General features: G+C 41.2%; 1 protein-coding gene across 4 annotated transcripts in view; it reads right to left on the reverse strand.

The window, feature by feature from the left end:
- Nucleotides 1–633: 633 nt before the first annotated feature.
- Ica1 (islet cell autoantigen 1) overlaps nt 634–25,066 on the reverse strand; it is a 137,953-nt gene continuing 113,520 nt past the window's right edge. For 3 of the 4 annotated variants that reach the window (XM_048340079.1, XM_048340078.1, XM_048340077.1), the window contains 4 exons: nt 23,616–23,678; nt 23,474–23,515; nt 11,890–12,159; nt 634–903 (listed from right to left, as the gene is read on the reverse strand). In XM_048340079.1, coding sequence (XP_048196036.1) covers nt 782–903; nt 11,890–12,159; nt 23,474–23,515; nt 23,616–23,678 — 497 coding nt within the window. In that variant the 3' untranslated portion in view covers nt 634–781. The remainder of the gene's footprint in view (nt 904–11,889; nt 12,160–23,473; nt 23,516–23,615; nt 23,679–25,066) is intronic. The other variant, XM_048340082.1, reaches the window with a different exon arrangement.

A 25,066-nucleotide genomic window follows, 5' to 3' on the forward strand; every position in this document is an offset into this window, starting at 1 on the left:
CAGTGCTCATTAGAAGGTGGTTTAACAGGAAGAGGGGTTCTTTCTACACCATCTCATCTCCCCCAGGGGGATGAGAGAAGGACAACAGGAGGAGGCACTGAGCTTTGTAAGCCTCCTGCTGCCTTAAAGGAATGTAGGACACTTTATTTAAACCTAATCAGGCTGGGCTGGGCATTGGTGGCTCACCCCTATAAGCCTAGCTAGTCAGAAGGCTGAGATCTGAGAATCTAGGGCCAAAGTCAGCTGGGGCAGACAAATCTGTGAGAGTCTTAGCTCCAATTAAAAGAAGCTGGCAGTGGAGAGCTCAAGTAGGAGAGCACCAGCCTTGAGTGAAAGAGCTGAGTGTGTAAGGCCCTGGGTTCAAGCCCTCGTATTGGTACAGGCATGTGCATGCACACACGTACACACACACACACACACACACACACACACACACATAAACCTGATGAGTAGGTTTATGACTTGGATCTCACCATAGCCCCTTGATACCACAGCAGCAGTAGTGAAGGGGTGTTGGCAGGTGAGTAGCAGCCTGGACATCACTTCTGGACACTCTATAGCACTTAGATCTTTATGTTCTTTAGACCCACAGAGAGAACCCTTTATACCAAAGAAGAGTAAATAATTATACAATTATAAACAGGGCCTCTGACCCTTCCATTTTATTAAAATGGCATGTAAATATTAAAAGAGCATATTGATCACACCATACTTCTGCTTTGCCCCAGGGAAGGCTCTGCGGAGTGGTAAGTGGGCTAGCTCCTTCTTGAAGACTGCAAATTCATGCATTGAGCAATTCGTGTTCTTTATCAGTTTTCCCAATAGCATCAGGATTTGATAAGGGGTCGAGGTCTGCAAAGAGGCTGAACCAGGCAGTCAGGTCCGAGGAAGCCTTGGCAGGCTCTGAGGAGAGAAGAAGAAACATCATACCACCTTTCCAATGCCAACCTCTGCTATGCTGGGTGCAGGCATACATCATCTAGAAAAGGGAAAATTCCTATTACCCTGTCTCTAACAGGAAGTTTCACATCTCCTTGGCTGGTTGCTTAGCTGGGTAATATTTCTAAACTGTGGCCTGAAGCTCCATGAAGAACTAGCTCTGTGTTAACTCTCACTTACAATCCAACCACATGGACAAATGGCCAAATAGCCCTGAGAGTTGCTCCAAAGCTCACACGGTCACTTCACCACAACCAGGAAATAGTAATTTCAGGCATCATACTAAATAGACAAAGAAGTGAGGTGCATTCCAGTATCTGCTGGGAGCATCTCTTCAAATCTAGTTGGTCTGGGGAGATCTTGGGGCCTCTTTTCATCCTTTGAAGCCACAAGCTCAAGAGGAGGTTGCACTTAGCCCTGGCTTCCTCTTGTCTTTTTCACCCTTTCCTGTTAAGGAGGCCTATGAAAGTGCTTTTCCTATTCCCAACGTGCTCAAAATCCCCTCATCATCATGCATACAAGAGCCCCTCCTTTCTGCTGTTTCACCAAACCCCTAGCTTTCGGAATCCTGTTATATAGTTAAATTATCTTCCAGATGAGAACATTTTCAAAACAGTGCCTCATGCAAATGATTTCTAAATAAGGTGTGTGTGTGTGTGTGTGTGTGTGTGTGTGTGTGTTGTTTGTATGTATAAATCATCATTCCACATGAGAATTTAAGTTCATTGGCTTGGTTGACCTGGGTTTTTCTTTTTCTTTTCTTCTTCAACAGGTGAGGGTGTCGGAAGCATGAAGAAAATGAGTGTTCTAGATGGAAGAAGGAACGTGCATGCCTTGTGGCTGAAAAGGTCTCAGAAAATGTTGGTTAGAAAAGTTGCTAAATGTGGCAAAACAATAGGATTATAACCACCAAAACCGAGGTCTTTGGTCTTTTTGTTAAAATGGAACTGATGCTAAGATGCTGTATTGGTCATTTTATACTTTTGATTCCTCTCCTTTCTTCAAAATATCTTGTAAGATACATGACATTATTATGATATAATCAATATATCTATTACTGAGATAAAACTATTGCTAGCTAAGTTAGTAATATGCAGCTTATGAGTCCATACAACATTAAATCCCCTGTGGCCAGCCCTTCTTTTGTTATGATAAATCAGGAGTTGACACTATTCAATATAATTCAATCAAGGGTAGGAAATGGAAGGAACTGCTTTAAAAAGGTGGGGAGGAGGAATGACTCATCTTTAGTTACCATGTAAGGTGTCACATGAAGATTTTGTATGAGGCAAGGCTGTTTTAGGAGGATTAGTTTATCTTTATTGCTGATAGAGGATATCAAGATATCTTAAAGGTATCTCCAGCAAAAATATGCTACTTCCCCTTCTAACCTCTGCCAAGGCCTTAGAAGATTCTCAGAATCTAATCATGACCTTGTTATGAGGAGCCAGCTGATTGTACTTTGGTGCAGTGGGAAACTCTCACATTCGCCAGTCTTCTATTATTGGGGGCAAAAAACAGGTGCAACTTATTTGCACAACACTTAGAAGAACATTAAAGGAACACTTTTTGATGGTAATGGAACAGACATTTCCTTTAACTTCCTGTGGTCAAAGAAAAGTGGGCGATGACCAAAGGAATAGAGAGACAGCTACAACATACACATGAGCTCTTCTGTCCAGCAGATGTTCTTTTGCAGGCCTGTCCCAAAACAGAACTTCAGGCTTCATGAGCTTGAAAGGACCTCTTTTGAGAACTAAGAAATCCAGCCCTTTCTGAGAAGCACTAATTAAATGCTTTATGGGGTAGAGGTAACAATACTGTTTGGAAGCTATTTTTGTTTGTTTGTTTCAGCTCCGGCATTGAACTTGCTAGACAAACACTCTTCTAGGAGCCATGTCTTCACCTTTTTTCTTTTAGTTGGTGGTACTGGGGTACTTAGGACCTTGTGCTTGTTAGGCTGGTACTCCATCACGTGAGCCACATCCCAGCCCTCAACAATATTTTAAAGATAGCAAACCATAGTAGCCTCCTCTATTCTTAGTATTTCTAGTCAATATTGAGGTGCGATTAATCACTTGCAGATATTTATTCATCTACCTTAGGTGCAATTAGGAATTAAGAGAGTAAGCCAAGAGGAAAGTCAGAATGTAACTTCTAGGATCATGCAAAACACTTTATCTCATAGCTCTGCCTAGAGATCTAGATATTCCAAATGGAGATTAGTAGAGAAATATGGTATCATCTTAGGCTGCCAGAAAGTAAGGCAACTGACATGCCAATGATGGAATTCTGTATTACTTTTTTTTTTTTTTTTTTTTTTGGCCAGTCCTGGGCCTTGGACTCAGGGCCTGAGCACTGTCCCTGGCTTCTTCCCGCTCAAGGCTAGCACTCTGCCACTTGAGCCACAGCGCCACTTCTGGCCGTTTTCTGTATATGTGGTGCTGGGGAATCGAACCTAGGGCCTCGTGTATCCGAGGCAGGCACTCTTGCCACTAGGCTATATCCCCAGCCCCTCTGTATTACTTTTAAGTGCAGAGTTATTGTCATTCAGATCACTTGATTTTGCTGCTGTCCTTTGAATAGGAGAAGGATAGATATTGCTCTCTGACCAGCCCTTTTATTCTATTCTATTCTATTCTATTTATTTATTTTTGTAGTTTAGTGGAGATAAGAGTCTCATGAACTTTCCTACATGGACAGGCTTCAAATTGCAAATCCTCAGATCCCAGCCTCCTGAGTAGGTAGGATTACAGGTATGAGGCCCTGGCACTTGGCTTGTTTTGTTTTAAAGAAAGATAGGGCCTTTAAAACAGACTATGTGTGGATAGCAGAGTTCAGGTAGGTCAGAGGAATAAATTTGTTTTAAGAGCGGAATCTCATTCATAACATCATTTAGTATGGTCCTCACCACTTTAGTGTGCTCCCACCAAAGATGGGACTCAAAATTCAATAAATCTAGGAACTCTCCTTCAACCTGAAATACAGTAAGTCCAGACCCATGGATGATGTAATAAATACCCAAATGGCCTGTGGTAGAAAAAAGGCCCTGCACACAGAATCATGAGCCCCTTGAGCCACGGTTGTTTTTACATCCTTTAGTTCACTGCCTGATGTATAATGAGGGTTTGAATGAATGACTGTTGAATTAACATAGCATCATTTGGCATAATTGTGAAAGGTATACTTCTGGATGATGATGATGATGATGATGATGATGATGATGATGATGATTATTATTGAATGTCTGGCAATTGAACCTGAAGCCTTAAATTTGCTAGGTGAGTGATCTACTACCTAAGAAATGCCCCCACTCTACCTCGCTTTCTTTTGGAGACAGGATCTTGCTAAGTTTTCCCAGGCTGGTCTCAAACTCATAATTCTCTAGCCTCCATCTCCTAAGTAGTGGAGATTACAGGTATACTCCACCAGGTCTGTATCAGGGTACTATTTTAAGTGATTGAAAATAGTACCTGGCATTCAGTAAAGGTCTAATACTCATTGGTTGAATATATTTGTCCTGGAACAAGTAGCATACCAATTTATTTATGAAGATTAACCAATGAGTAATGACAGATAGCCTGTGACCTATTTACTTAATCTACAACAATAAAAAAAGAAGCATTCTAAAAGGCATTGCTAGTCATAGAAAACATACTTGAGCATAGAATTAACATAATTTGTAAACAATACAGAGTAAAACATAGCCATCAGAGGAGGCAGAAAGCAATCTACATGTCAAAATGAAAGTCATCTCCCTTTCTGCAATGCTCATGTACTTGACACATTATAAATACAATGTCTGTATATCAACTCATATTTTTAAAGTACCAGAAAATACAAGTCATATTTTTAAGTACACAATTTAAAAATGCCCCTTTTTATTTGATGGTACTAGGGTTGAAACTCAGGGCCTCACATTTATTTTGCTTGTTTGCTTGGCTGGCTAGTTCTACGACTTGAGATATGCCCCCAGCTCAGATTTTGACAGTTATTTTGGAGATGGAGTGTCATAGACTTTTCTTCCTGGGCTGATCTCAAACTGTGATCCTCCATACCTCAGCCTCCTGAGTAGCTAGGATTATAGGCATGGACTACTAGTACACAGCAAAGGGATTTCTTTAGAGAGAAAAGTAAATGTCTTTTTTTTTCTTTTGGGGGACACAGGGGAGTCAAACTCAAGGTCTTGTGAAGGCTACCTAAACAGTCCACCACAGTCATACCCCCAGCCTATAAATGCTTCTCGTTGAATTCTTTGTAACTATGGCATTGAGTGTTATTTACCTAAACATTCACAAACCAAAAAAGCAACATACATTTGGGAACTTCTCCACAGCCGAGGGCATGAAGAAGTAAGAGAGTGAAGCATCTTCTTTTTAGTAGCTGAGATGGTGGGACAGGATGCCTCAGATTTTTTACAAACCCACAGGACACCTTTGCCTGGTAGTGCAAAACAGAAGTGGCAGCCTGTTTCCAATCACATTCTCTCCTCAGGGTAGTTCTTAAGGATCCATCTAACAGTTTAAGTATATGTGCTCGAATGGATAAAATAGTATGGTAGTGACACCAGCTATGAAAAAAAAACCCCAAATACTAAGCTCAGCTGCAATTTCAACCTCACTCATATCGCCCTGGGAATTATTAGGGGAAGGGCACAATGAGGGTAATTATGGATGGAACACCAAGCCAGACTTCAAATGTCTTGGCTTCTGTCAGGGAAAAAAAATGCTCTTTAAAGAGAACTAAGAGTTGCTAATATCCCAATAATTGCCATCAACTGTTCTCTAGTCAGTGTTCGTTGGCTGAGGCATTTTTTAACATGAAGGTGTGGCTGGAAAGATGTCTCCTCACTGCATAGAAGTACTGTCAGGAGAGTGAGCCCTGAGGAAGGGCAGGGGCAGGAGGGCACTGTGAGCTTTGTGAATGCCAGGACTACCCTAACTCTTGGCTCCTTTGATATGTCAAATGTGGTGTTCAATTGCAAAAAAAGTATATATATGATTTGATTAGAGCAACCCTGCTCCCACCCCTATTACTTACATATGGGAAAATACAAATCAGCCAGAATTACCACTGACCAGTGAGAGCAGAGGCAGAGCCAGAGCCAATCGTTCCAAATTCTTTGCCATAAAGTAACTCACTACTGGGAGCAAAAGCCCAGAGTAGGTTACTGATCTCCGCCTGGAGAGCTCTGAGATGGGCTGGCAGTATAGGTGGCAGTGACGGGCAAAGTAGGAGCACCACAGTCTCAGTGGCTAAGCAGTACCCTGCCACCCACACTCCCCAGTCAGCCCCATTCCACACCTCTAAGAGGTGGATAAAAATTCCCATCTCCTAAGCTGTTCTATAGTTGCACTGGGATATTGAGGATGAAACCAGGTAGTAGAGAAGCCAGAGAGCAGGAATGCAGCAAGTCTACACTGAAGTGCATTTTTAATTTTGTGTAACTCAGCAGATATCAGGAGCAACTTCTGAGAGCATCATTTCCTCACAGATCTACACTTTAGGGCTGTGTTCTTTTTCTCTAGTGTGATCTGTCAATTTCTCTCTCTCTCTCTTTTTTTTGCTATCTATCCATCATCCATTCATCTTTTATCCATCCATCCATCTATCCATTCATCATCCAACTCATCCACCCATCATCATCCCTTGAATTCTAGGCACTGAACTGTTTTCTGAAACTATAGTGAGAAACACAAATATAGATCTGTTCCTCTAACAACCTAGAGCAAGAGGCAGAAATGAAATTTCTTGCCTTATTTTTCAATTAGGTAAGGAAAGAGGAACAATTATAAGTACATGTCATAATGACAGAAACACATAATCCTGGCTGCAGGAATGACGAGGAGTCAAAAAAGGCTCCCTGGATGAAATGGCATTCAAACTAAGATCTCAAAGCAGTTGTCAATCAGGAAAAATATCATGCAGTATAGGTGGGATGGTGTGCTCTAGGGAAAGGCCCTGTGGGTGGGGAGACCAGGGCACACTGGAGCTCAGTATGGCTGGAGTCCAGTGTATGAACAGATTACATGGTTCTCTGGCAGAGCAACACCATTGAGTCATGCTAAGTAAAGGTGTGGGAGGTGCAGGCAGCCATGAAACTGGAGGCAAGTCCTAAAGGACCTTATAAACTTAGCTGAGTTTAGAACTTACTCTACTGGTGGAAAAATTGCAACAACTTGGCAAGTTGCAAGACCTTTCTGAGGTTCCTTAATTTCCTCATCTGCAAAATGTGGGTGGAAGAGATGGTCATCAAGGTTCCTTTTATGAACTAACAGAGGCACTTAACTTTACAGCTCTCAGGGATGTGCCTTGCAAACACTTCCCAGTAGGCTTCGAGAGTGCTGCTGCTCTGTCACACTAACAATAGCACTGGCTTTTTCAGAGAATTCCTGCCCTGTGTTCAACCACAATACTTTCTACCATCTTTTGCATGGCATCAGTCCACTGAGTACTGGAGATGTTGGAGACCTGCAACCAGCATAAGTTAAAAATGGTAAGAGATGATCTCTGGTTTGGGATCATCCAAAACTTGATGTTACACTAGCCTTAAATGGAAACCCACCCAGATGGTAATCACATCTGAGAAGTGGGCAAAACCATCAATAGTCTGAAGGAACACAACACTCTCTGAATCTGAAACAAGCTTAAATATGGTGGTTTGTGTTTGTAATCCCAGCTACCTGAGATCTAGAGGTAGAAAAACTGTGGTCCAAGGTTGATTCAAACAAAAGCCTGAGATCCTAAAAAGAAAAAAATGCCGAGGGTGTGTCCATGTGTTTAAATGCTCACTGAGCAAACAAAAGGCCTTGAGTTTAAATCCCAGCAAAACACACACACACACACACACACACACACACACACACACGTACACATAATCTGGAACAAGATTTGTTTAATACTAAATTGAAGGATATTGTGTATGGCACACTTGTTTTTGAGCAGCTGAAAATCTCTCCAGTATCAGAATTTCTTTAAAATTAAATTTTAGTTACTGGTGGTGAATTGAGAAGAACCAAAAAGGATCTGAGGCCTCTTGAAGCTTGCTTAGGCTCCACTTGTGCATTCATCTCAAGCTGGCTCCCCTCCTACTCATGCTAAGAGGCCTCAGGAAGGCACAATTTTCTCATCACTGTATGACACAGGAAACCCCAGTCCCATCATGCCGATAACTTTAGAAAGTTAGAAATTTCAGCTAAAATTAACTCTTAAATTTGTAGCACAAATTAATCTGACAGTTAATTTTTTTTTTTAATTTCTAGGGCTTAAAATAGGAGGGAAGTAGGGAATCATTGTTCTTTAAGTCTCTTTTCTTTGGCATCCTTCCAGAAGGCTGGGGAACAGAATGATGAGAGGTGTCAAGGAGAAGAAGGTGGGCAGAGGAGAATCTCAGGCAGAAAAAACAGAGAAGATAGAATGAGGCACAAGGACATGAGATTGTAGGAGAGGCTGAGGAACTTTGGAGGCAGCCAGAACTTCCCACTTAGGTTCTCTGACCCTGAGTAGAGCTTTGACTCCTCAAGAGAGCTAGGATAGTGATGAGACTCACTACAGACATGTAAGTCCATAAAGACTTCTGGGACAATCCAGTTTCTGGAACACTATTGAACTTAAGTGTTGAACAAGTTCATTGTCTCTCCATACTCATAATGCTCCTCTATGGCTACCTGAGGATGCCCTTGTTCCTGTGTGTTACTAGGCTTATCCTGACAAGCCCTGCTCTTCCTCTTGCAGCATCCGATGAAATGCCTGAATGGCCATGATGGGAGCCACTGGATTAAAGACACAGTGTGGAGAAGCCTCAGGAGGTTCTAGTGAAAGGTGAAGGCCACATTCAGAGTCTTGCTGTCCCTATTAGGTGTGTGACCTTGGGCCATCTACTTAGCCACTGGGTTCCCTAGTTTTCCAGACTACAAAATGCAGATGATGATAACACCTGTCTGGGAAGGGTATGGAATAAGAGCATAAGGTGACATAGGTAAAAAGACAGGGCATAGTGTTTGGCCCATGGCAGGTGCCATCTGGAGTGCTTTCTTACTACCTACAAATCTACAAATCACATGATTTGAAATTTCAGCATCTTTGAAGTACAGGTTAGCCCACAGGTTAGAAGACACCACAGTGAGTCTAATACCTCATTTTACACACAAGAAGGAAGAGAACAAGAGAGTTGGAGAGACTTAACCACAGGCTGCAGACTGGGAAAAGGGGTCACTTGCAGGAGCAACTCTGAACCCCACCATATTGTTTCACTGATCCAAAGTGCCAGGAAGCCTCTCTAGGCCACATTTAGTTTAGCTACTTAATGGTTTCAGAGGTTTTTAGACTTAGTTTTTGAGATGATCTGGTTAATCAGAAGGTAGCCAGAGTTGAATAGTTACCATTTATTACACTGTTATGTATATATAACTGTATTCATGTATATAGATGGTTGTTCTAGGCCATGGAAGCAGCAAGATAAAAAGTCTTATTAGGCCAATCTCCATCCCTTCTTTTGGAAGGTGGGAGGAGCCAGCCCTGACAGAACTGTACAGGTGAATGAGCATGATGCCATGCCCCACCACTGAAGCAGGAACCCAATCTCTATTTGTATCCCGTATGTTTTCGAGGTTCCCTAAACCATGGGAAACATGGGATGGAAGTGAGGTGGGATGTGATGGGAGTTGGAGGGTAGGTTAGAAGCTGAACAGGCTTCTTCTCTCAGCCACTTAGGTGTGACCTTCTTGTCATTTTGAGTCCCCTAGGCGTTCTACTGGTAGATGAGAATATGTAAAGGAAACTTGAGAACTCAGCAATAACAAAAGAACGCCCTTAAAATTGCTCTTGCTAGAAGCTCAGTGGATGGAAGGATACTTTTAGCAGCCAAAGAGAGCCTTTAAATAGTAACTCAGAGCATGTCACTTCATGGCTGAAGATGCTGTAACGGTTCCCAATTTCACTTGGGCTGAAAATGGCATTAAGGTTTTCTAAATGGTTACTATCTATGTGGCCCAGCCTACAAGGTAGTCACTGTGAGGTAACCTTGTCTACAAGATGGTTTAACATCCATGGCTTCTGAGAGCTTTTTCTCCTTGCTTAGTCTGCATCAATCATATGTAAGGCCAGCACAGTGTCACACTGGGCTTTAGTACAAGTTGTCTTCTATGCCCAGGTATCCAGGTGGCTAATCCCCACCCTCTGAAAAAATCTGTGCTGGAAACTCATCTCTCCAGCATATCCCTAGAAAATTCTGGAGCCTGCCTCCTCTATCCTGATGTCCTCCAACATTTACCCTGCTCTGACATCCAAAGCCTGGGGAAGGCCTGAATGAGGATCAGTCTATAACACAGCTGGAAAGTCTCCGGTGCCTCAAAGAAATAGGCTGAATATTCAGGCTCTGGCCTCCCAACTCTCCCACGCCCCTTAGCACCTCCACCACAGGTGGGTGGGGTAAAATGCAAGTCAGTTGGCAGTCTCACAGTCTAAACTCCAGTATAGGAGCTGGTGAAACTCAGGGTGAAACCAGGGGTTGAACAACACTACTGGATTTCACTTATTCCTACAATCTTTACCTCCATTATTCTAATACATGTGAAGGTGACAAAGTAGAACTCATAAAGGAAGATAAAAGGTATCAGGAATTTCATAAAAAAAGAAGTCAGACTTTTTTTTGTTGTCTTGCCCACCAACTTCTGAATCTATGACCTCATCTCCAAAGACCCGAGGTTGTAATAGCCCATAATTACTTAATCATTTTGCCTTTGCTGTTTGTTCTTAGTTTTAAGTGCCAGATAAACATGTTGTTTATTAGGAAGATAGCCTAAATTCACAGGAAAGAAAAAAAACACAGAACAATTTGAGAATTTCTTAATAGTAATATCTGTCTTAACAATTCATGTTGCATGCTAGGAAAATCAAGTATTGAGATAGAAGGAAATGGTTTATTTCCTGAGGCCTGCCTGTTTAGTAACTCAAAAGCACATTTCAACCTGAGTTTTTGTAATTTAAACCAAAGTGGGAACATGCTAACCGGCATGTGGCCTGCTGTTGAGCCTTATTGTATTTTGAAGCCTTCCATGCTAGTGGTGTTGACTGCCTTAGGTCAGCGTGGAACCCCTTTTTTTTCTCTGACACTATTCAAGCTCACTGCCTCTGTTTCAGGAAATGCTGGGGGAAAACTTGGGGTGGGGGGACAGGAGGGAGAAAGCAAATATAAGATAAAATCAAGATTGAACCCAAAGTTCAAGGACCAGAGGAATGAAAGTCGATATGAAAGAGGGAATTTTTACCTGCCTATGAGAAGCTCTGCTTTGTGGCAAACAGGCTGATGACCAGGTATGGGTAGCCAAGCCAACAGGGCCATAATCATGGAGGCAATTTGAGCCCCACTTGTATGCCACAAAAAAACCCTTAATCAAACCAGGTGCTGGCTCACATCTGTAATCCTAGCTACTCAAGAGAATTGCAGTTTGAAGCCAGACTGAGCATGGAAATCTGAGAGACTCTTAGCTCTAGTTAGCCAGCAAAAAGCTGGAAGTGGAATGGTGGCTCAAAGTGGTAGGGCACCAACCTTGAATGAGAAAGTTAAAGGGAGTAAAAGGCCCTGAGTTCAAGCCCTAGTATTGGCACCAATATAAAACAAAAAAACAAAGCCTTAATCAAAGGAAGAGAATGTGATTGAAAGCCAATCTTTTAACATTTTCCTAATAAGAAATGTTAACCTTGGGAGGACATTATCAGAAAGAATAGGTCTTAAACTGAATATCTTAAAGTTAGGAAGTGATTCAGGAGTTTCAGCTTAAAAGTCACTGGATTGGAAATAAAAATACAACACAAACGAGAAAAAAGGGAAATAAAAATATAGAAGACATAACAGATAATACAACAAGGACCAAATATGCCTTTCCATAAAAATAAAGAACAAAGAATGAATAAGGAAAGGAAGCTAATTTCAGTCACCGCAGTATATACCTTGGAGTGAGGCCTGTAAGTCTTTCAGATTTTGGTCTAAAAGCTGCGAAGGAAGGAATCCAGACCCTGCTGGGGGCTTCAGATCCAGCTCTCCTGGGGGCCCAGTGGGCACTGGCTCCTTCAGACGATGCTCTCCAAACACTGCAGCCCACTCTTTGCTGAACTCACCCTCTTCCAGGGAGGACGCATTAAAGATCTCACTCAACAGCAGCAAGTCATCTTTCTCAGCACCTTCAGGCTCTGCGGGTCCTGCCTTTGGATCCAGGCAAGCTGAGGAAGGCAACAGAGCACAGAACACATGACTTCTCAGGGCTTGAGCCTCAGTAATTAAGTGTCTGCGGGACCGAACTCTGACAGATTAGCTGGTGGCTAGATTTAAGAAAAAGTTCATCCAAATATGAATGTATCCCATTATAACCTCCTTTTCCTTTTCCTTGTTTTCTCTTTTCTTTCTCTTTCTTTCTTTCTTTCTTTCTTTCTTTCTTTCTTTCTTTCTTTCTTTCTTTCTTTCTTTCTTTCTTTCTTTCTTTCTTTCTTTCTTTCCTCCCTCCCTCCCTCCCTCCCTCCCTCCCTCCCTCCCTCCCTCCCTCCCTCCCTCCGTCCCTCCCTCCCTCCCTCCTTCCCACCCTCCCTTCCTTCCTTTCTTTTTCTTTCCTCCTTTCTTCTACAAGTATTGGGGCTTGAACTCTGGGCCTTGCAATCTCACTTGGCTTTTTTGTCCAAGCTTAAGTTCTCTAATACTTGAGCCACACTTCTACCTCCAGCTTTTTGCTACTTAAAGTGGAGATAGGTGTCCTGTGGGCTTTTCTGCTCAACCTGGCTTTGAACTCTGATCCCCAGATCTTTGCCTCCTAAGTAGCTAGGATTATAGGCATGAGCCACCCCAGAGCCTAGCCTTTCTGACAGATTTTAGCATTGAAATTAATGTCACATTCCTTTGTCCCTCTTCCTCCAAAGTTAGCCCAGTTACTAAGCATCATTGGATTACAATGACATGTCCTGAAAAGTTCTAGGGTGTGGGTTTTTTCTTAACATAAACAGCAGATTTTACCAAAACATTTCTCAGATCTGAAAGAAAGCCAGGATTGAAAGCTTGTTGGAGATCTTAGTTCCTTTTCTGTAAAGCTTCCCGAATCTTCCCACACAAGCCCTCAATCCACATTGCCTGGGCTGTAGCAGCCAACACAACCATGTGGCAGCCTGTCCTGCCACCCAGGCTGGGGAGAAAAGCTCACCACACCCTTGCTCAGGGGAGTATGTCAGAGGCCCAGCAATGCCAGCAGACAGGCAACTTGGCTGAAACACAGCTGTAGGAAGCCAAGGAAGGTGGGTGGGTCTAGGTAGTTGAAGGCAGCAGTGAGAGAGTAACAGAGAAAGAGGGCAAACTAAGGGTTGATCTAGAGTGTAAGCTTCATATGCCAGGACACAGCAAAGAGGGTAGAAAGGGGCATCAGAACTCAAGAGTATCTCCAGATAATTCTTCCTTGCTGTATAGATACCCACTGAGCCTCTGTGTTTTCATCTCTAAAGACAAAGCATTGCAGAGGCCCACCTTGGAGTGTTGTTGCAAAGACTAAAGGAACATTTGAACACTCATTGCTACCTGGAAGGAAGTGTGAATATGGACAAAAGACTGCATAGCAAATACAAGCAGGATTTCAAATACAACCAGAAATCCTCTAGCAGGCCCTTTCACTGAGTTTTCAACATATTTGGAGAACCAAGAACTGATGGTATTAACCATTTTTATTTTAATTTCAGTGGTAGCTAACTGCTACTTGCAAATTGTAAATATCTTTATTGTTAAGCCATGAAGTGGGGGTGGGGAATCATGTTTCATACTTTGTTGGAGTTACATTATAATTCTCTCATATTAGATGAGATGACCAGGTTTTCCTCAAATACACATGTATGTTTACAATAGCTAGTAAGTGCGGCTTTAAAAAATACAGCTTCATGGTGGTGTCAGCTTCACTAAATCTATTTTCACCCACGTTACATAAAGATCTAAAGATTAAGGGGATTTTTGATGTGCTGAGCAGACTGGCTGTAAATCAGGGAGGGGAGAAGTCTAGTCACTTATATCACTGTGGTTTTAAAATAGTGGCAAAACATCACTTTAATCAGGCAACTGTCTAATTTAAGCATTTTTTATTGTTTGTGTTATCAAAGACATTTTTACTGAGCCATAGCCTGGGGGTGAGAAGATGGGGAAACTGGCATTGTAAAGAAGCTTCTGAGACAGTGCTGGAGGAAAAGGGTAGCAGAGGGGCCACCCCAGGCTATGTATGCATTGTGTGGAAGGCAGGGCTGGCAAGGTGGGACAGGCAGCAGACCTGTGCACATGCAGGAAGGAGCTATGTGAGTTGTATCCTGGGTTTGTGTGTTTACACATCCTTTCCTCCCATCCCCTAGATGAGCCTTCCTGGTCTCTATGCTTCCTGATTTTAGGTGGGACTAGGATGCCCCAAGCCCTTCTCCTGGTTTACTTTGAACCAAACCCATTTAACTGGAGCCAGTTCAAACCAACAAGCAGATCCTCAGAGGATGGCTTTGCGTGAACCTTGTGTTTCTGCTGTAGTCAATTCCTCTAGACCTTTCCCCAGGGGAAGCCTCGCTGCTGGAATCTAGGTGTCTATCCAGAGAAGAGCATAATGAACACAAGCGACAATGAATGATAATGCAGTAGTTCTTGAAAAATAACCAATCTGTAAAAGTTCTATCTTTATTGCTTAGCTTTTATGCTAGGGTGTTTAGAACACACTTCAGTGGTTTTTGCTAACTTAGCAAAAATACCTTCTCCATGTAGTCTTTGCAAGGTAGGTCTTAGAATCCCCTCAACTGAAAGATAGGTATGTGTCTAAGGCAGGCCAGCTTCCTCCATTTCTTAGGCCACAATGACTGGTTGAGGGGAGGGCATGTGCTGGAGACTTCCCTGAATTTGTTATATGGGACTGATGGAAGAGAGATTCTCTTTCTTTGTGATTCCAAGACCCAAAGGTACAAATTAGAGGCTTCTTGTGAAAATAGAAAGTACACAGACAGAAACAACTTGAAGAGCTGGAAAGATTTTTTTTTCCCCTCTGCCAGTCCTGTGGCTCAAACCCAGGGCCTAATTGTTGTCTGTGAGTTTTTGTGTTCAATGCTAGTGCTCTACCACTTGAGCCACTGTGGTTTATTGAAGATAAGAGTCTCACTGACTTTCATGTCCAGGCTGACTTTGAACTGGGACCCTCAGATCTCAGTCTCCCTGAGTAGGTAGGATTACAAGTATGAGCCACTGGTAGCTGGCTCTGGAGAGATAATCTTACCAGCATTGTCTAAGCTCTTGGATCTAGTCTTGATTAAAGCCAATCTATTGCTGTGTGTCCTTAGTTACATGGACCAATACCCTTTAAAAAAGCTTGTAACAAGACTGGTTTCTATCTTTGCAGCCAAAAGATTCCTGGCTAATAAGTATCCCATAAAACTTATCTATTGAGTCACACAAAGAAAAAGGAATCCATACTCTTGATAGCCAATTCTTGATACAGATTTTGCTTATAATGAGGTCTACCATTGAATGTGGTCTATTATTTAGCATCTCAGTTATCTGAGAGTTAAAATAGACAGCATAGTGAAGATTTACTCTTTTAAGAATACTTATTACTTAGCTAAACTCAATGAAACTGGCACTGACTTGAACCATAAAACACAGAAACCTCCCAATTATTGCAATGGTAATTAAGATGCCTGAAATTACTATATATAACTTGTAAGAAAAGCTTAATTATAAGTAGAAAAGGACAGGTTGAGGTCTGTAACTAGACAAGTCAAGACTTGAGAAATAACTGTGTCAGTAGATGCTTGAGAATCAAATCATGTTATCATTTTCTTTGAAAATAATTCAACTCCACTGACAGAAAATGAAGACACACACAGGGAGATTGATGAGCTGCTCAAGAGAACTATTAAGAAGAGCTACATATCAGAGGTTTCACCTATGGAGACAAAGATCGTTACTGGTTTGTGGGACTCTCTTCTGCTTTTGGCTTAAAGAATGAGCAAAGTTTGTGGATCTCTCAGGGGCCAACCTTGTAGACACTCCTCAGCCTCTTTGCTCTCTTTGTGGATGTTTCCCAAGTTTCCATGCTTACTTTCATATCAGATAATGAACTACAGACGCTACTATAAAAGTAACAGCTAACAGAGATGATATACCCATATTCTACCCAAATGCCAACTCTGTAGCCCTTCATGCATTTTCTCTTCCTTTCCAAGTTAGCCTTCTCTGTAACCTCTCCTTTCAGCAGTCTCTGTTCACACACCATTATTCAACCCTGGCATCTTTACTCTTTCATTTCCCAATGTTTCTTTCTCTGGCCTTAGGAGAGGTACGCACATTCCAACAATAAGCTACCTTCCTTTGCTTCTGTCCATCTGCTCTTGGCCTTTCAGGTTACTGTTATGGTTTCTTCTTCCTTCCACAGCCACATGTTCTACTTTTTTTTTCATCTGCTTGGAATGAAGTTCCTGTCCCCACACCACAATGTAGTGGCTGTCTTATAGATTTAGGTGAGACCCCAAGAGCTGGTTTGAACTGCCTTTCCTCAGGTCTCAACTTCTGTGACATTTTGCACTGTTTACTTCCTCAAGAAATGTTGTCCTGGGCTGGGAATATGGCCTAGTGGCAAGAGTGCTTACCTCCTATACATGAAGCCCTGTGTTCAATTCCCCAGCACCACATATACAGAAAATGGCCAGAAGTGGCGCTGTGGCTCAAGTGGCAGAGTACTAGCCTTGAGCAAAAAGAAGCCAAGGATAGTGCTCAGGCCCGGAGTCTAAGGGCCAGGACTGGCAAAACAAAAACAAAAACAAAAAGAAAGAAAGAAAGAAATGTTGTCCTTGAAGTGGCTCTCTTGGATGGCCTTCAATCACCTTGATATTATCTTCTCAGCACCCCTTCCTACTCTAGTTGCTCTTTTTTTTTTTTTTTGGCCAGTCCTGGGCCTTGAACTCAGGGCCTGAGCACTGTCCCTGGCTTCTTTTTGCTCAAGGCTAGCACTCTGCCACTTGAGCCACAGCGCCACTTCTGGCCATTTTCTGTTTATGTGGTGCTGGGGAATCGAACCCAGGGCCTCATGTATACAAGGCAAGCACTCTTGCTACTAGGCCGTATCCCCAGCCCCCCTCTAGTTGCTCTTAACATTGCATCCTAAACTGTCACACCTCTCTTCCATAATTTCTTCCAAAAATCTTGTCTATCTATTCTCACAGCTCCGATCTCAACTTGAACATTCCCAAATCTCTGTCTTCAACTCCACTTTCCTAAGCTGATGACAAATTCTTTTTGGAAAGCTCTTTCAGTGAAGTTGCCTCCTATCATGTACCTCTGCTCAGTTAAGCTGCAATTATTACTCAAAATCCTTCAACGGCCCCACTGGACAACTGACCAAAAGCTCTCCTGTGAGTAGTACTCAAGCTGTAGTCAAACTCTAATGCAGCTCTTCCAGCCACCTATCAAACACTGCCATCCAGGAAGCCCACATTTCAGCAAGGGTCCCCTGCTTACCAATGTACCTTCCTGGGAATCTGTTTTTTCCCCAAAGGGATTTTAGGGACCATCGCCTCCAACTCATTTTATAGATGAGAAAAAAAAATACATCCAAGGTCATCTAATTTAGTAGTTACAGAGCATCTGGTTGGAGACCAGACTCAAGGTTTGTTTTTTTTTCCAAGTTGTTTTTATTTCAGAACCTATTTAGGATCTCATGTATGAACTGACACAGACTATAAATTATTTAAGGTCTTCAAGAAATGGATACAGTGGCTTTGGTGTTTTGTGCTGAAGCCTTCTAAGGCCAGAGGACTCCAAAGGCAGTGCAGCAAGATGTCAGCACCAAGGCTGTGTTCTGCTGCTGGAGAAGCAGACCCACTTCCCATGGACTGACTGCCCAGGATGCTAAAATAAGCAGCCCAGCCAATGATTGCTTTGGATTTAGGAAACCATTTCCTAAAGAACTGATCCTCAAACAGTGAGTTCTGTCTGGGAAACACTGAAACACAGAGGAAGCTCTGAAGTTTAGGCAGTGTGTGGGAAACAGGTGACGACTCAGATTAGTATTTTTGAAATCATACTGAGTTTCATGACCTCAGCATAAATTAGAAGCACAGAAGACAGAAACACAGCTTCATAGACCGAAAATGAGAACACGGGAAGCAAACAGATAAATGTCACTTAATTTACCTCCACTATGTGTGAAACAGGAAGACTCCCTCCTTTGGGTTTCTCCCCAGCCTCTACTCCCCACAGAATGACTAATCTTAAAGGCCACATGCCCATAGCACCAATGAAAACCCCAAACACCAACACAGCCCTCCCCTCAACCCAGTCGAGAGTAGGGGAAGATGAGGAGGAAACCACCTTACAAAAATGGCTAACCAGAAAAATATTTTACATCATACAAGGCTCTGGTAACAAGCTGTACTTGTTCAGAATTCAAGAATGCTGCTTCTAAAAACTCCCTTCTGTTAAAAAGGAAAAAGAAAGAAAGAAAGAAAAAAGACACACATTACAACAAGAACAGATGGGGTAGGGAGCAGGCATCCCTCATTCCTACTAACTCTTTGAAAACAACAACAATCCAATTATGTTGGATCTAAGAATAACAACAACAACAAAATGAAAATCTAAGAAGCTTGTTGATGGTTTTTAAGTCTCTGCTCCTCCATTTCAGTACTCGATTTTTGCAATCTCACTGAGAATACATGAAACCTAGGGAAGGGGCTAAATATCTTTAGGGACAAATCTACATAGAATACTTCTGAGTGACTGCATGATGTTTAAGTAGAGTTTTTGATTTTAGAAGTCTATGATTTCTGGGTGAGGGATGTGGCTCGGTGGTAGAGCACTTGTTTAGCACATATAAGAAATGAGTTCCATTCCCAGCACCAGGGGAAAAAAGGGGATCACTATTTCATGAAAAGAATCACAGCTAGTAGCACATCTGAGAATACTGTGAGGCAGGAAGGAGGAAAAGCTTATGAACATACATAAGGAAATAAGTATCACTCACAAGCAGGAAGCAATCTAGCCTAGCCTGAATATGCAGCTGACTTCAGGGGCCAGGTCTGAATGGCTCAGGAGGAGCTAGGCACTGGGAGGTAACTAGGTATGATTGCTATGGGCCAAAGGTTTTCACCCAGTTCTCTTAACACTGAATGAGCTGTCATTTGATCCATACTCAGAATCTGGATTTACAAATAGTAACCAAGGAAGTCACAGACGACAAATATGTTATTGTATTCTAGACAATAAAAAATTTTAATTGGCTCAGATAACCTTGTTCTAGAGAAGGGTCTTTTGAGTAAGAAAAAAATGATAAGACTGAGGTGAGTTAAGTTCATCTTTTTTTTTCTTCTTTTCTTTCTTTTTCTCTGGCATTGGTTGTACTTGGGGCCTGTGCTTGCTTGTTTGACTTGCTTGGTTAGCTTGTATGCTACTATTCCAGCTATACCTCCAAACCTGATATTTTGCTGGTTATTTAGGAATTTTCTGCCTGGGCTGGCTTAAAACTGTGATTCTCTGTATCTCAGCCTCCTAAGGAGCTAAGGATCCTCCTCCTAAGGAGGAGGATCAAAGGGGTGAGCAACTGGTACTTGGTGAGTACATTGAATTCTTATGTAACTTTTCTTTGTTCAGTTATATGCTATTTTTCTTGGTCAAACTTGAAGGAACACAAAGACCTGTATGTGTTATATAACTCATGAATTGAAGTAGAGTTGTCATGTGTGCTCATAAGGCAAATTCAGGTCCACTTTCAAGTATCTCAAAGTGTACCAAGTTTTATTCCACCTAAAACATTTTTTATAAACTATACTCATATGTGTTTTTCCATTACATTAGCATTTAATAGAAGAAAGTGAATTTCATTATGGCACTGGGTTGGAGTGATTTTCTGGACACTGGTTCCTGGTGTCATAAGTGGTTTGCTTTGTGATAACACCATATTCCAGCTTAGCCATTACTGTTTAAAAGAATTACCATTGGGAGTAACCAGGCCCCCAAGCAGCAGGGAGCCAGAGCTTACAGCCTGCAAGTCCTATAAAGTCAACCATCCCTGGATTAAGCTCTTTTTATTTCTTTGACTATGTTTTACATATTATAATCAGCATTTTAATTCAGGATTTGGGCCCTGTGGCAGCTTTCCAAAGGGCACACATTTCGAAGCCAACACATTAATGATTATTGTCTTCAGTCACTAGTTCCCTGTGCAATGGGAAAGTATATTTATACTTGCAGATGCATTAATATTTAATCTTATGTTATCCTGAGGGTTGACAATCCAGAAGAGGCTCAGAGCGGGGAAGCATTGCTCAAGCCTGGAGAGGACCCAGGAGTAAAAGGAAAAGAGGTAGTGTGAGATACAGCATTTAGGTGACAAGATTTGTAATTCCATTTTTCTGCCTGAGAACAAGTATGTTGGGGGAGAACACACTTATATATCCATCTTTGAACTGTTGCCCTGCAAAGGCACAAGTTGGTATTCTACAAAACTAACAAAAGATGGTAACTATAAGCAAGGAGATAGAAAAGTTATTTTAAGTGCATTGGAAGATGTCAATCTCACTCCAACCTATTTTGGCACAACTTATTTTGACTGAAAAAGGTTATAAAAGTAAGCCATTTATGTCAGAGAGCAGCATTTAATTCTGCGAAGAAGTGCTGGTTACTGGTTTAGTGTTATACCATTACTACTAAATGTAAATTAAATATCCATGTCAAAAGCTAAGAATTTTATTTCTTTAATTTTGGAAGAGAGGGAAAAGAAACAGGAAAATATCAATTTACTACTGTGTCTGAGTACAGAAAATCTAGCAGGATATCCTGGGAGACAGGAATATCAAAATATGGGAAGGCCTAGGGAACAGGAACAAGAGTGAGAATTTGTTTATCAATATTGAGTTTTGAACTCAACACCTCTTGCTAACTAGACAGGTACTCTACCACTTGAACCACAAGCCTAGCTTTGAAAGTGTTTTTCTTTTTATAATAACCTTAGTTTTAAAAATAAGTATAAGTACACTACATATTCAAAAACGTAATAATTAAGTTAAATAGGATGATTAAAAAGCAAATAATTATATAGACAAGATTATGGATTAGGATGATATCAACCTAACCATGGAAATGAACTGAAATATGCTAATAGTGGCTGAAACTGGGTAGTGTTTATTATTATTGTTTTGGTATTTCCCTACTCCAAACATAATTTGTAAGAAATCCTTATTCCATTTAAATTATTCTATTCTTAAACCAAGGGGTAAAAGTTTTTGTAAAAAGGTAGCCATGAAGGGGTGACATTGTCCAAAAGGAAATGCACTGACTACCTGACTTATGTAACTGTAACTCATCTGTGCATTACCATTACAATTAAAAAATGGAGGCCATGTATGGCAATCTTTATTAACTCCTTGCTTGTTCATTTCACTACCTAGTGGCACATCAATATTTATAGATAACTTTTTAAAAATTATTTTTTTTGCTGGTCCTAGGGCTTGAACTATGAGTCTGGGCACTGTCCTTAGGCTCTTTTTGCTGAAGGCTAGCACTCTACCACTTGAGCCATACAGCCACTTCCAGGTTTTTCTGTGATTCACTGGAGATAAGAGTCTTACAGACTTTCCTGCCCAAGCTGACTTAGAACCATGATCCTCACATCTCAGCCTCCTGAGTACTTCAGATTACAGGTTGAGTCACCAGTGCCCAGCTACTTATTTTGATGAAATGTGCAGATATTCATGAATATTGCATGGTATTCAATGTACAATAAGATAAAAAGAGTAAGAAAAGCAGATTCTGCTCTCAGTTCATCTTCCTAAATCCTGGAAAGTTAATGCCAAAGTTGTGGCAATATTCCCCTAAAAACAACAACGAAACTTTAATAATAGTTGTCATCTATTTGCCAAAGACTCTCTTCTGCTCATACCGTCAATTAAATCCCTATTTTGCTGGTGTTAATCTTGATTGGATTGAAAAAGGCCTAGGAGATTGGTAAAGCACACCTCTGGGTGTATGTGTGAAAGTGTTTCTAGAACAGAGGGTTCTGACCTAATCAATGGTTTAATCCATTGATGGATTAAAATTCTGAGTGAACTATTGAGCAGCAGTAGAACTGATAAATTGGGGCTTAGCTGGAGGAAGTGGGTCACTAAGGGTGTTTCTTTGATGGGTAAGTCTTGGCTCTTGCTCTTTCCTGTTATTCCTCTTTGCTTCTTGGCAGCCATGAGGTGAGCAGCTTTCCTCTGCCACACCCTTCCTCATGTTTCTGCCTTGCCACAAGCCTGCGAGCAATGGAGCCAGCCAGTCATGGACTAAAATTTCTGAAAGCAAGAGCCAAAGTACGTCTTTCCTCCTTTGAATTTTCTTTTGGGGATCTGTCACTGTGACATGAAGGCTGCCTAAAATACATATCAAGCTCAGAATGAGTTGAATCATCTGTCCTAGTTAACTGAGTCCCACAAGGTTGCTCTGGCCAGTTTCTCTTCTGTAAGAAATCATATGACCAGAGAAGAATGTCAGAGCTATTTTAGATTCTTGGTAAATTAATTACTGAAAGGAAACCTATGGTATGATGGAGAGCAAAGGCTCTGATCAAGCTGGATTCACTCAGATCTTTGGGATCACATAGCACCATATATATATAATCTTAAATGCATGGCTCTGGATTCTCCTCTCTCTCTCTCTCTCTCTCTCTCTCTCTCTCTCTCTCTCTCTCTCTCTCTCTCTTTTGCCAGTCCTGGGGCTTGAACTCAGGGCCTGAGCACTGACTGTCCCTGGCTTCTTTTTGCTCAAGGCTAGCACTCTGCCACTGGAGCCATAGCGCCACTTCTGGCCGCTTTCTGTATATTTGGTGCTGGGGAATTGAACCCAGGGCTTCATGTAAAGGCGGCAAGCACTCTTGCCACTAGGCCATATCCCCAGCCCCTCTGGATTCTCTTTTGAGGAGGTCTTTAGTCAGGAATTTTAGGTCTGATGAAGTTGGAAAGGACTTTGGAAAACTCTCCTTCTGAATTTCACACTAAGGTTCAGTGAAGATTTAGCACAGTAAACCACTTGCTAACATTGCTGTTGTCATTTCTGGTCACCATTTCAAGAATGGTCAGGAACCACAAAATATCTTTCACACACCCAATCTCCAATCTTGACAGTAACCCAGCAAGATTGTTTCTTTTGCTGCACTTGACAAACACAAATATGGCTTAGTGAATTTATATCTTGGCTATTTATGGTAAAATCAAAATTCAATTCTATATCTATCTGATTGAGAAAGTCTTATTTTCCTACCATTAAATGACTTTTGGCATAACTTTTAACAATGATAGTTTGAGCATTATGAAATTAAATGTAGTAACAGAAACAGATCCAGACATACTAAAATGTGCCTGGGCATATTTAAGGCCATTTATAAAGAGAGCCACCTAAATATGTTTTGCTTAGAAATGCAAAGCTATTAAAATGACAAATAGTACATTTTTCTTGCATGTGAAAAAATAATTAGAAATCCAACAGATTATAAACTTTGAAGAAATGTATAACTCTTACCTCCATCCTCAGGTTTCATGTCTAATAGTTCATTTATAGGTCCTTTAGAAAAGGGAAAAGAAAGGAATTATGAATTAGTTTCATTTCATATGGATTTTGAGTTAAATTATTTAAATTGATTATTTTCCTTCATCTAGATTACCTGAACAAGAATCATATGTAGAGGTTTTGTCTATGGCAGATAAAATATTTTTTCTATCTTCAGCTGTAATATAACATATGTAATTGGTTATCATTGACTTCGAGCGGTGTTTAGATTCACAAAGGACTGTAGTGTGGGGTAGATACACAGTTTCAGGACAAGAAAGCATCCATAAATCCACTCATACAGAAGAAGAATATGTTTTGGTCCAGTTAGCTCTCGATGAAGGAAAAATCTCTAAATCTGAATCTCTGCTTTGTCTGGTAGATATCCCAGAAATTTATATTATGAAAACCCAACCATTTTCCTTCCATAGATAAATGTGTGACTGCAATGATGGTGTTAATAACCTTTAGCCTTATGGTCCTGTCTAAAATGGAAACAACTGACTATTGAGTGAAAGAAACCAGTTTGAAAAGGATGAATATGACATTCTGGGAAAGGCAGAACTATGGAAACAGTAAAAAGATCAGGACCTGGGGGAGGGTGAGATGAATAGGTGAAACACAGGGCACCAGAGGACAGTTTATATTTTTTATTTTATATATAAAATATCATTTTATATTTTAATACAAAGATCATTTTATATTTTAATACAAAGAAAATATACAATACCAAGAATGAACCCTAGGCTCATTGATTCTAACAGATACCATATGCTGGTATAGGATGAGACAGAAGAGGAGTTTATTCATATGTGGGCTCAGGATGTATAGGGGAAATCTCTGCCTTGCATTCAATTATGCTGTGAACTAAATCTGCTCTAATGTAAAAACTTGTGTGTGTATCAACACATGTGTATGCATGCAACAAGACAGCCTTAAAAGTTGGTTTGTTCATGTGTTAGACTTTCTGTAGGTCACAGAATAAAAGGCAGAGGACATTTCATTATAATGGATTCTATCCTGTGTATATATAAAACAATCTAAAAATGTGATGCAAACACTACACCCAATTATACCATACAAGGAAAGAGAAACTGGTCATTTTCTCCAGCACAGGCATATGTTGTACAAATACACAGAGATTAGTAACATGTATACAATGATCAACTAGAGTTTACTTCCTTTTTTCCCCCACAGAACTAAATTTATTCTGTCCAATAACTCCCAATTTCCTAACCACGAATGATTCACACATAGGCTCACTGAGCGACACTGAGGGTGAAGGCTGAGATCTGTGTAGACAGAGCTCTTCCATGGCCAGTAGTAGGATTAGGACCAGCCTCTCCACCACTTGTTCCCTGTTCCCTTCTCCCTTGTTGTGCTCTGCAATGTAGCTCTTCTGACTTTTGTTTCCTTCCTTGCTCACAAACTTTTGCCTAGGCTGCTTCTTTTGTGATAACAATCTTGTAATAGGACTTGGTTTTAGCTTTTACTGCATCCCTTCACACAGGTCAAGCCCAGAGCCCTGCACGTTTCCTCGATAACTCTCCCCAAAGTTGGAGATGC

Source organism: Perognathus longimembris, chromosome 2 (genome assembly GCF_023159225.1).
Source record: "Perognathus longimembris pacificus isolate PPM17 chromosome 2, ASM2315922v1, whole genome shotgun sequence".
NCBI classification, from domain to species: Eukaryota; Metazoa; Chordata; class Mammalia; order Rodentia; family Heteromyidae; genus Perognathus; species Perognathus longimembris.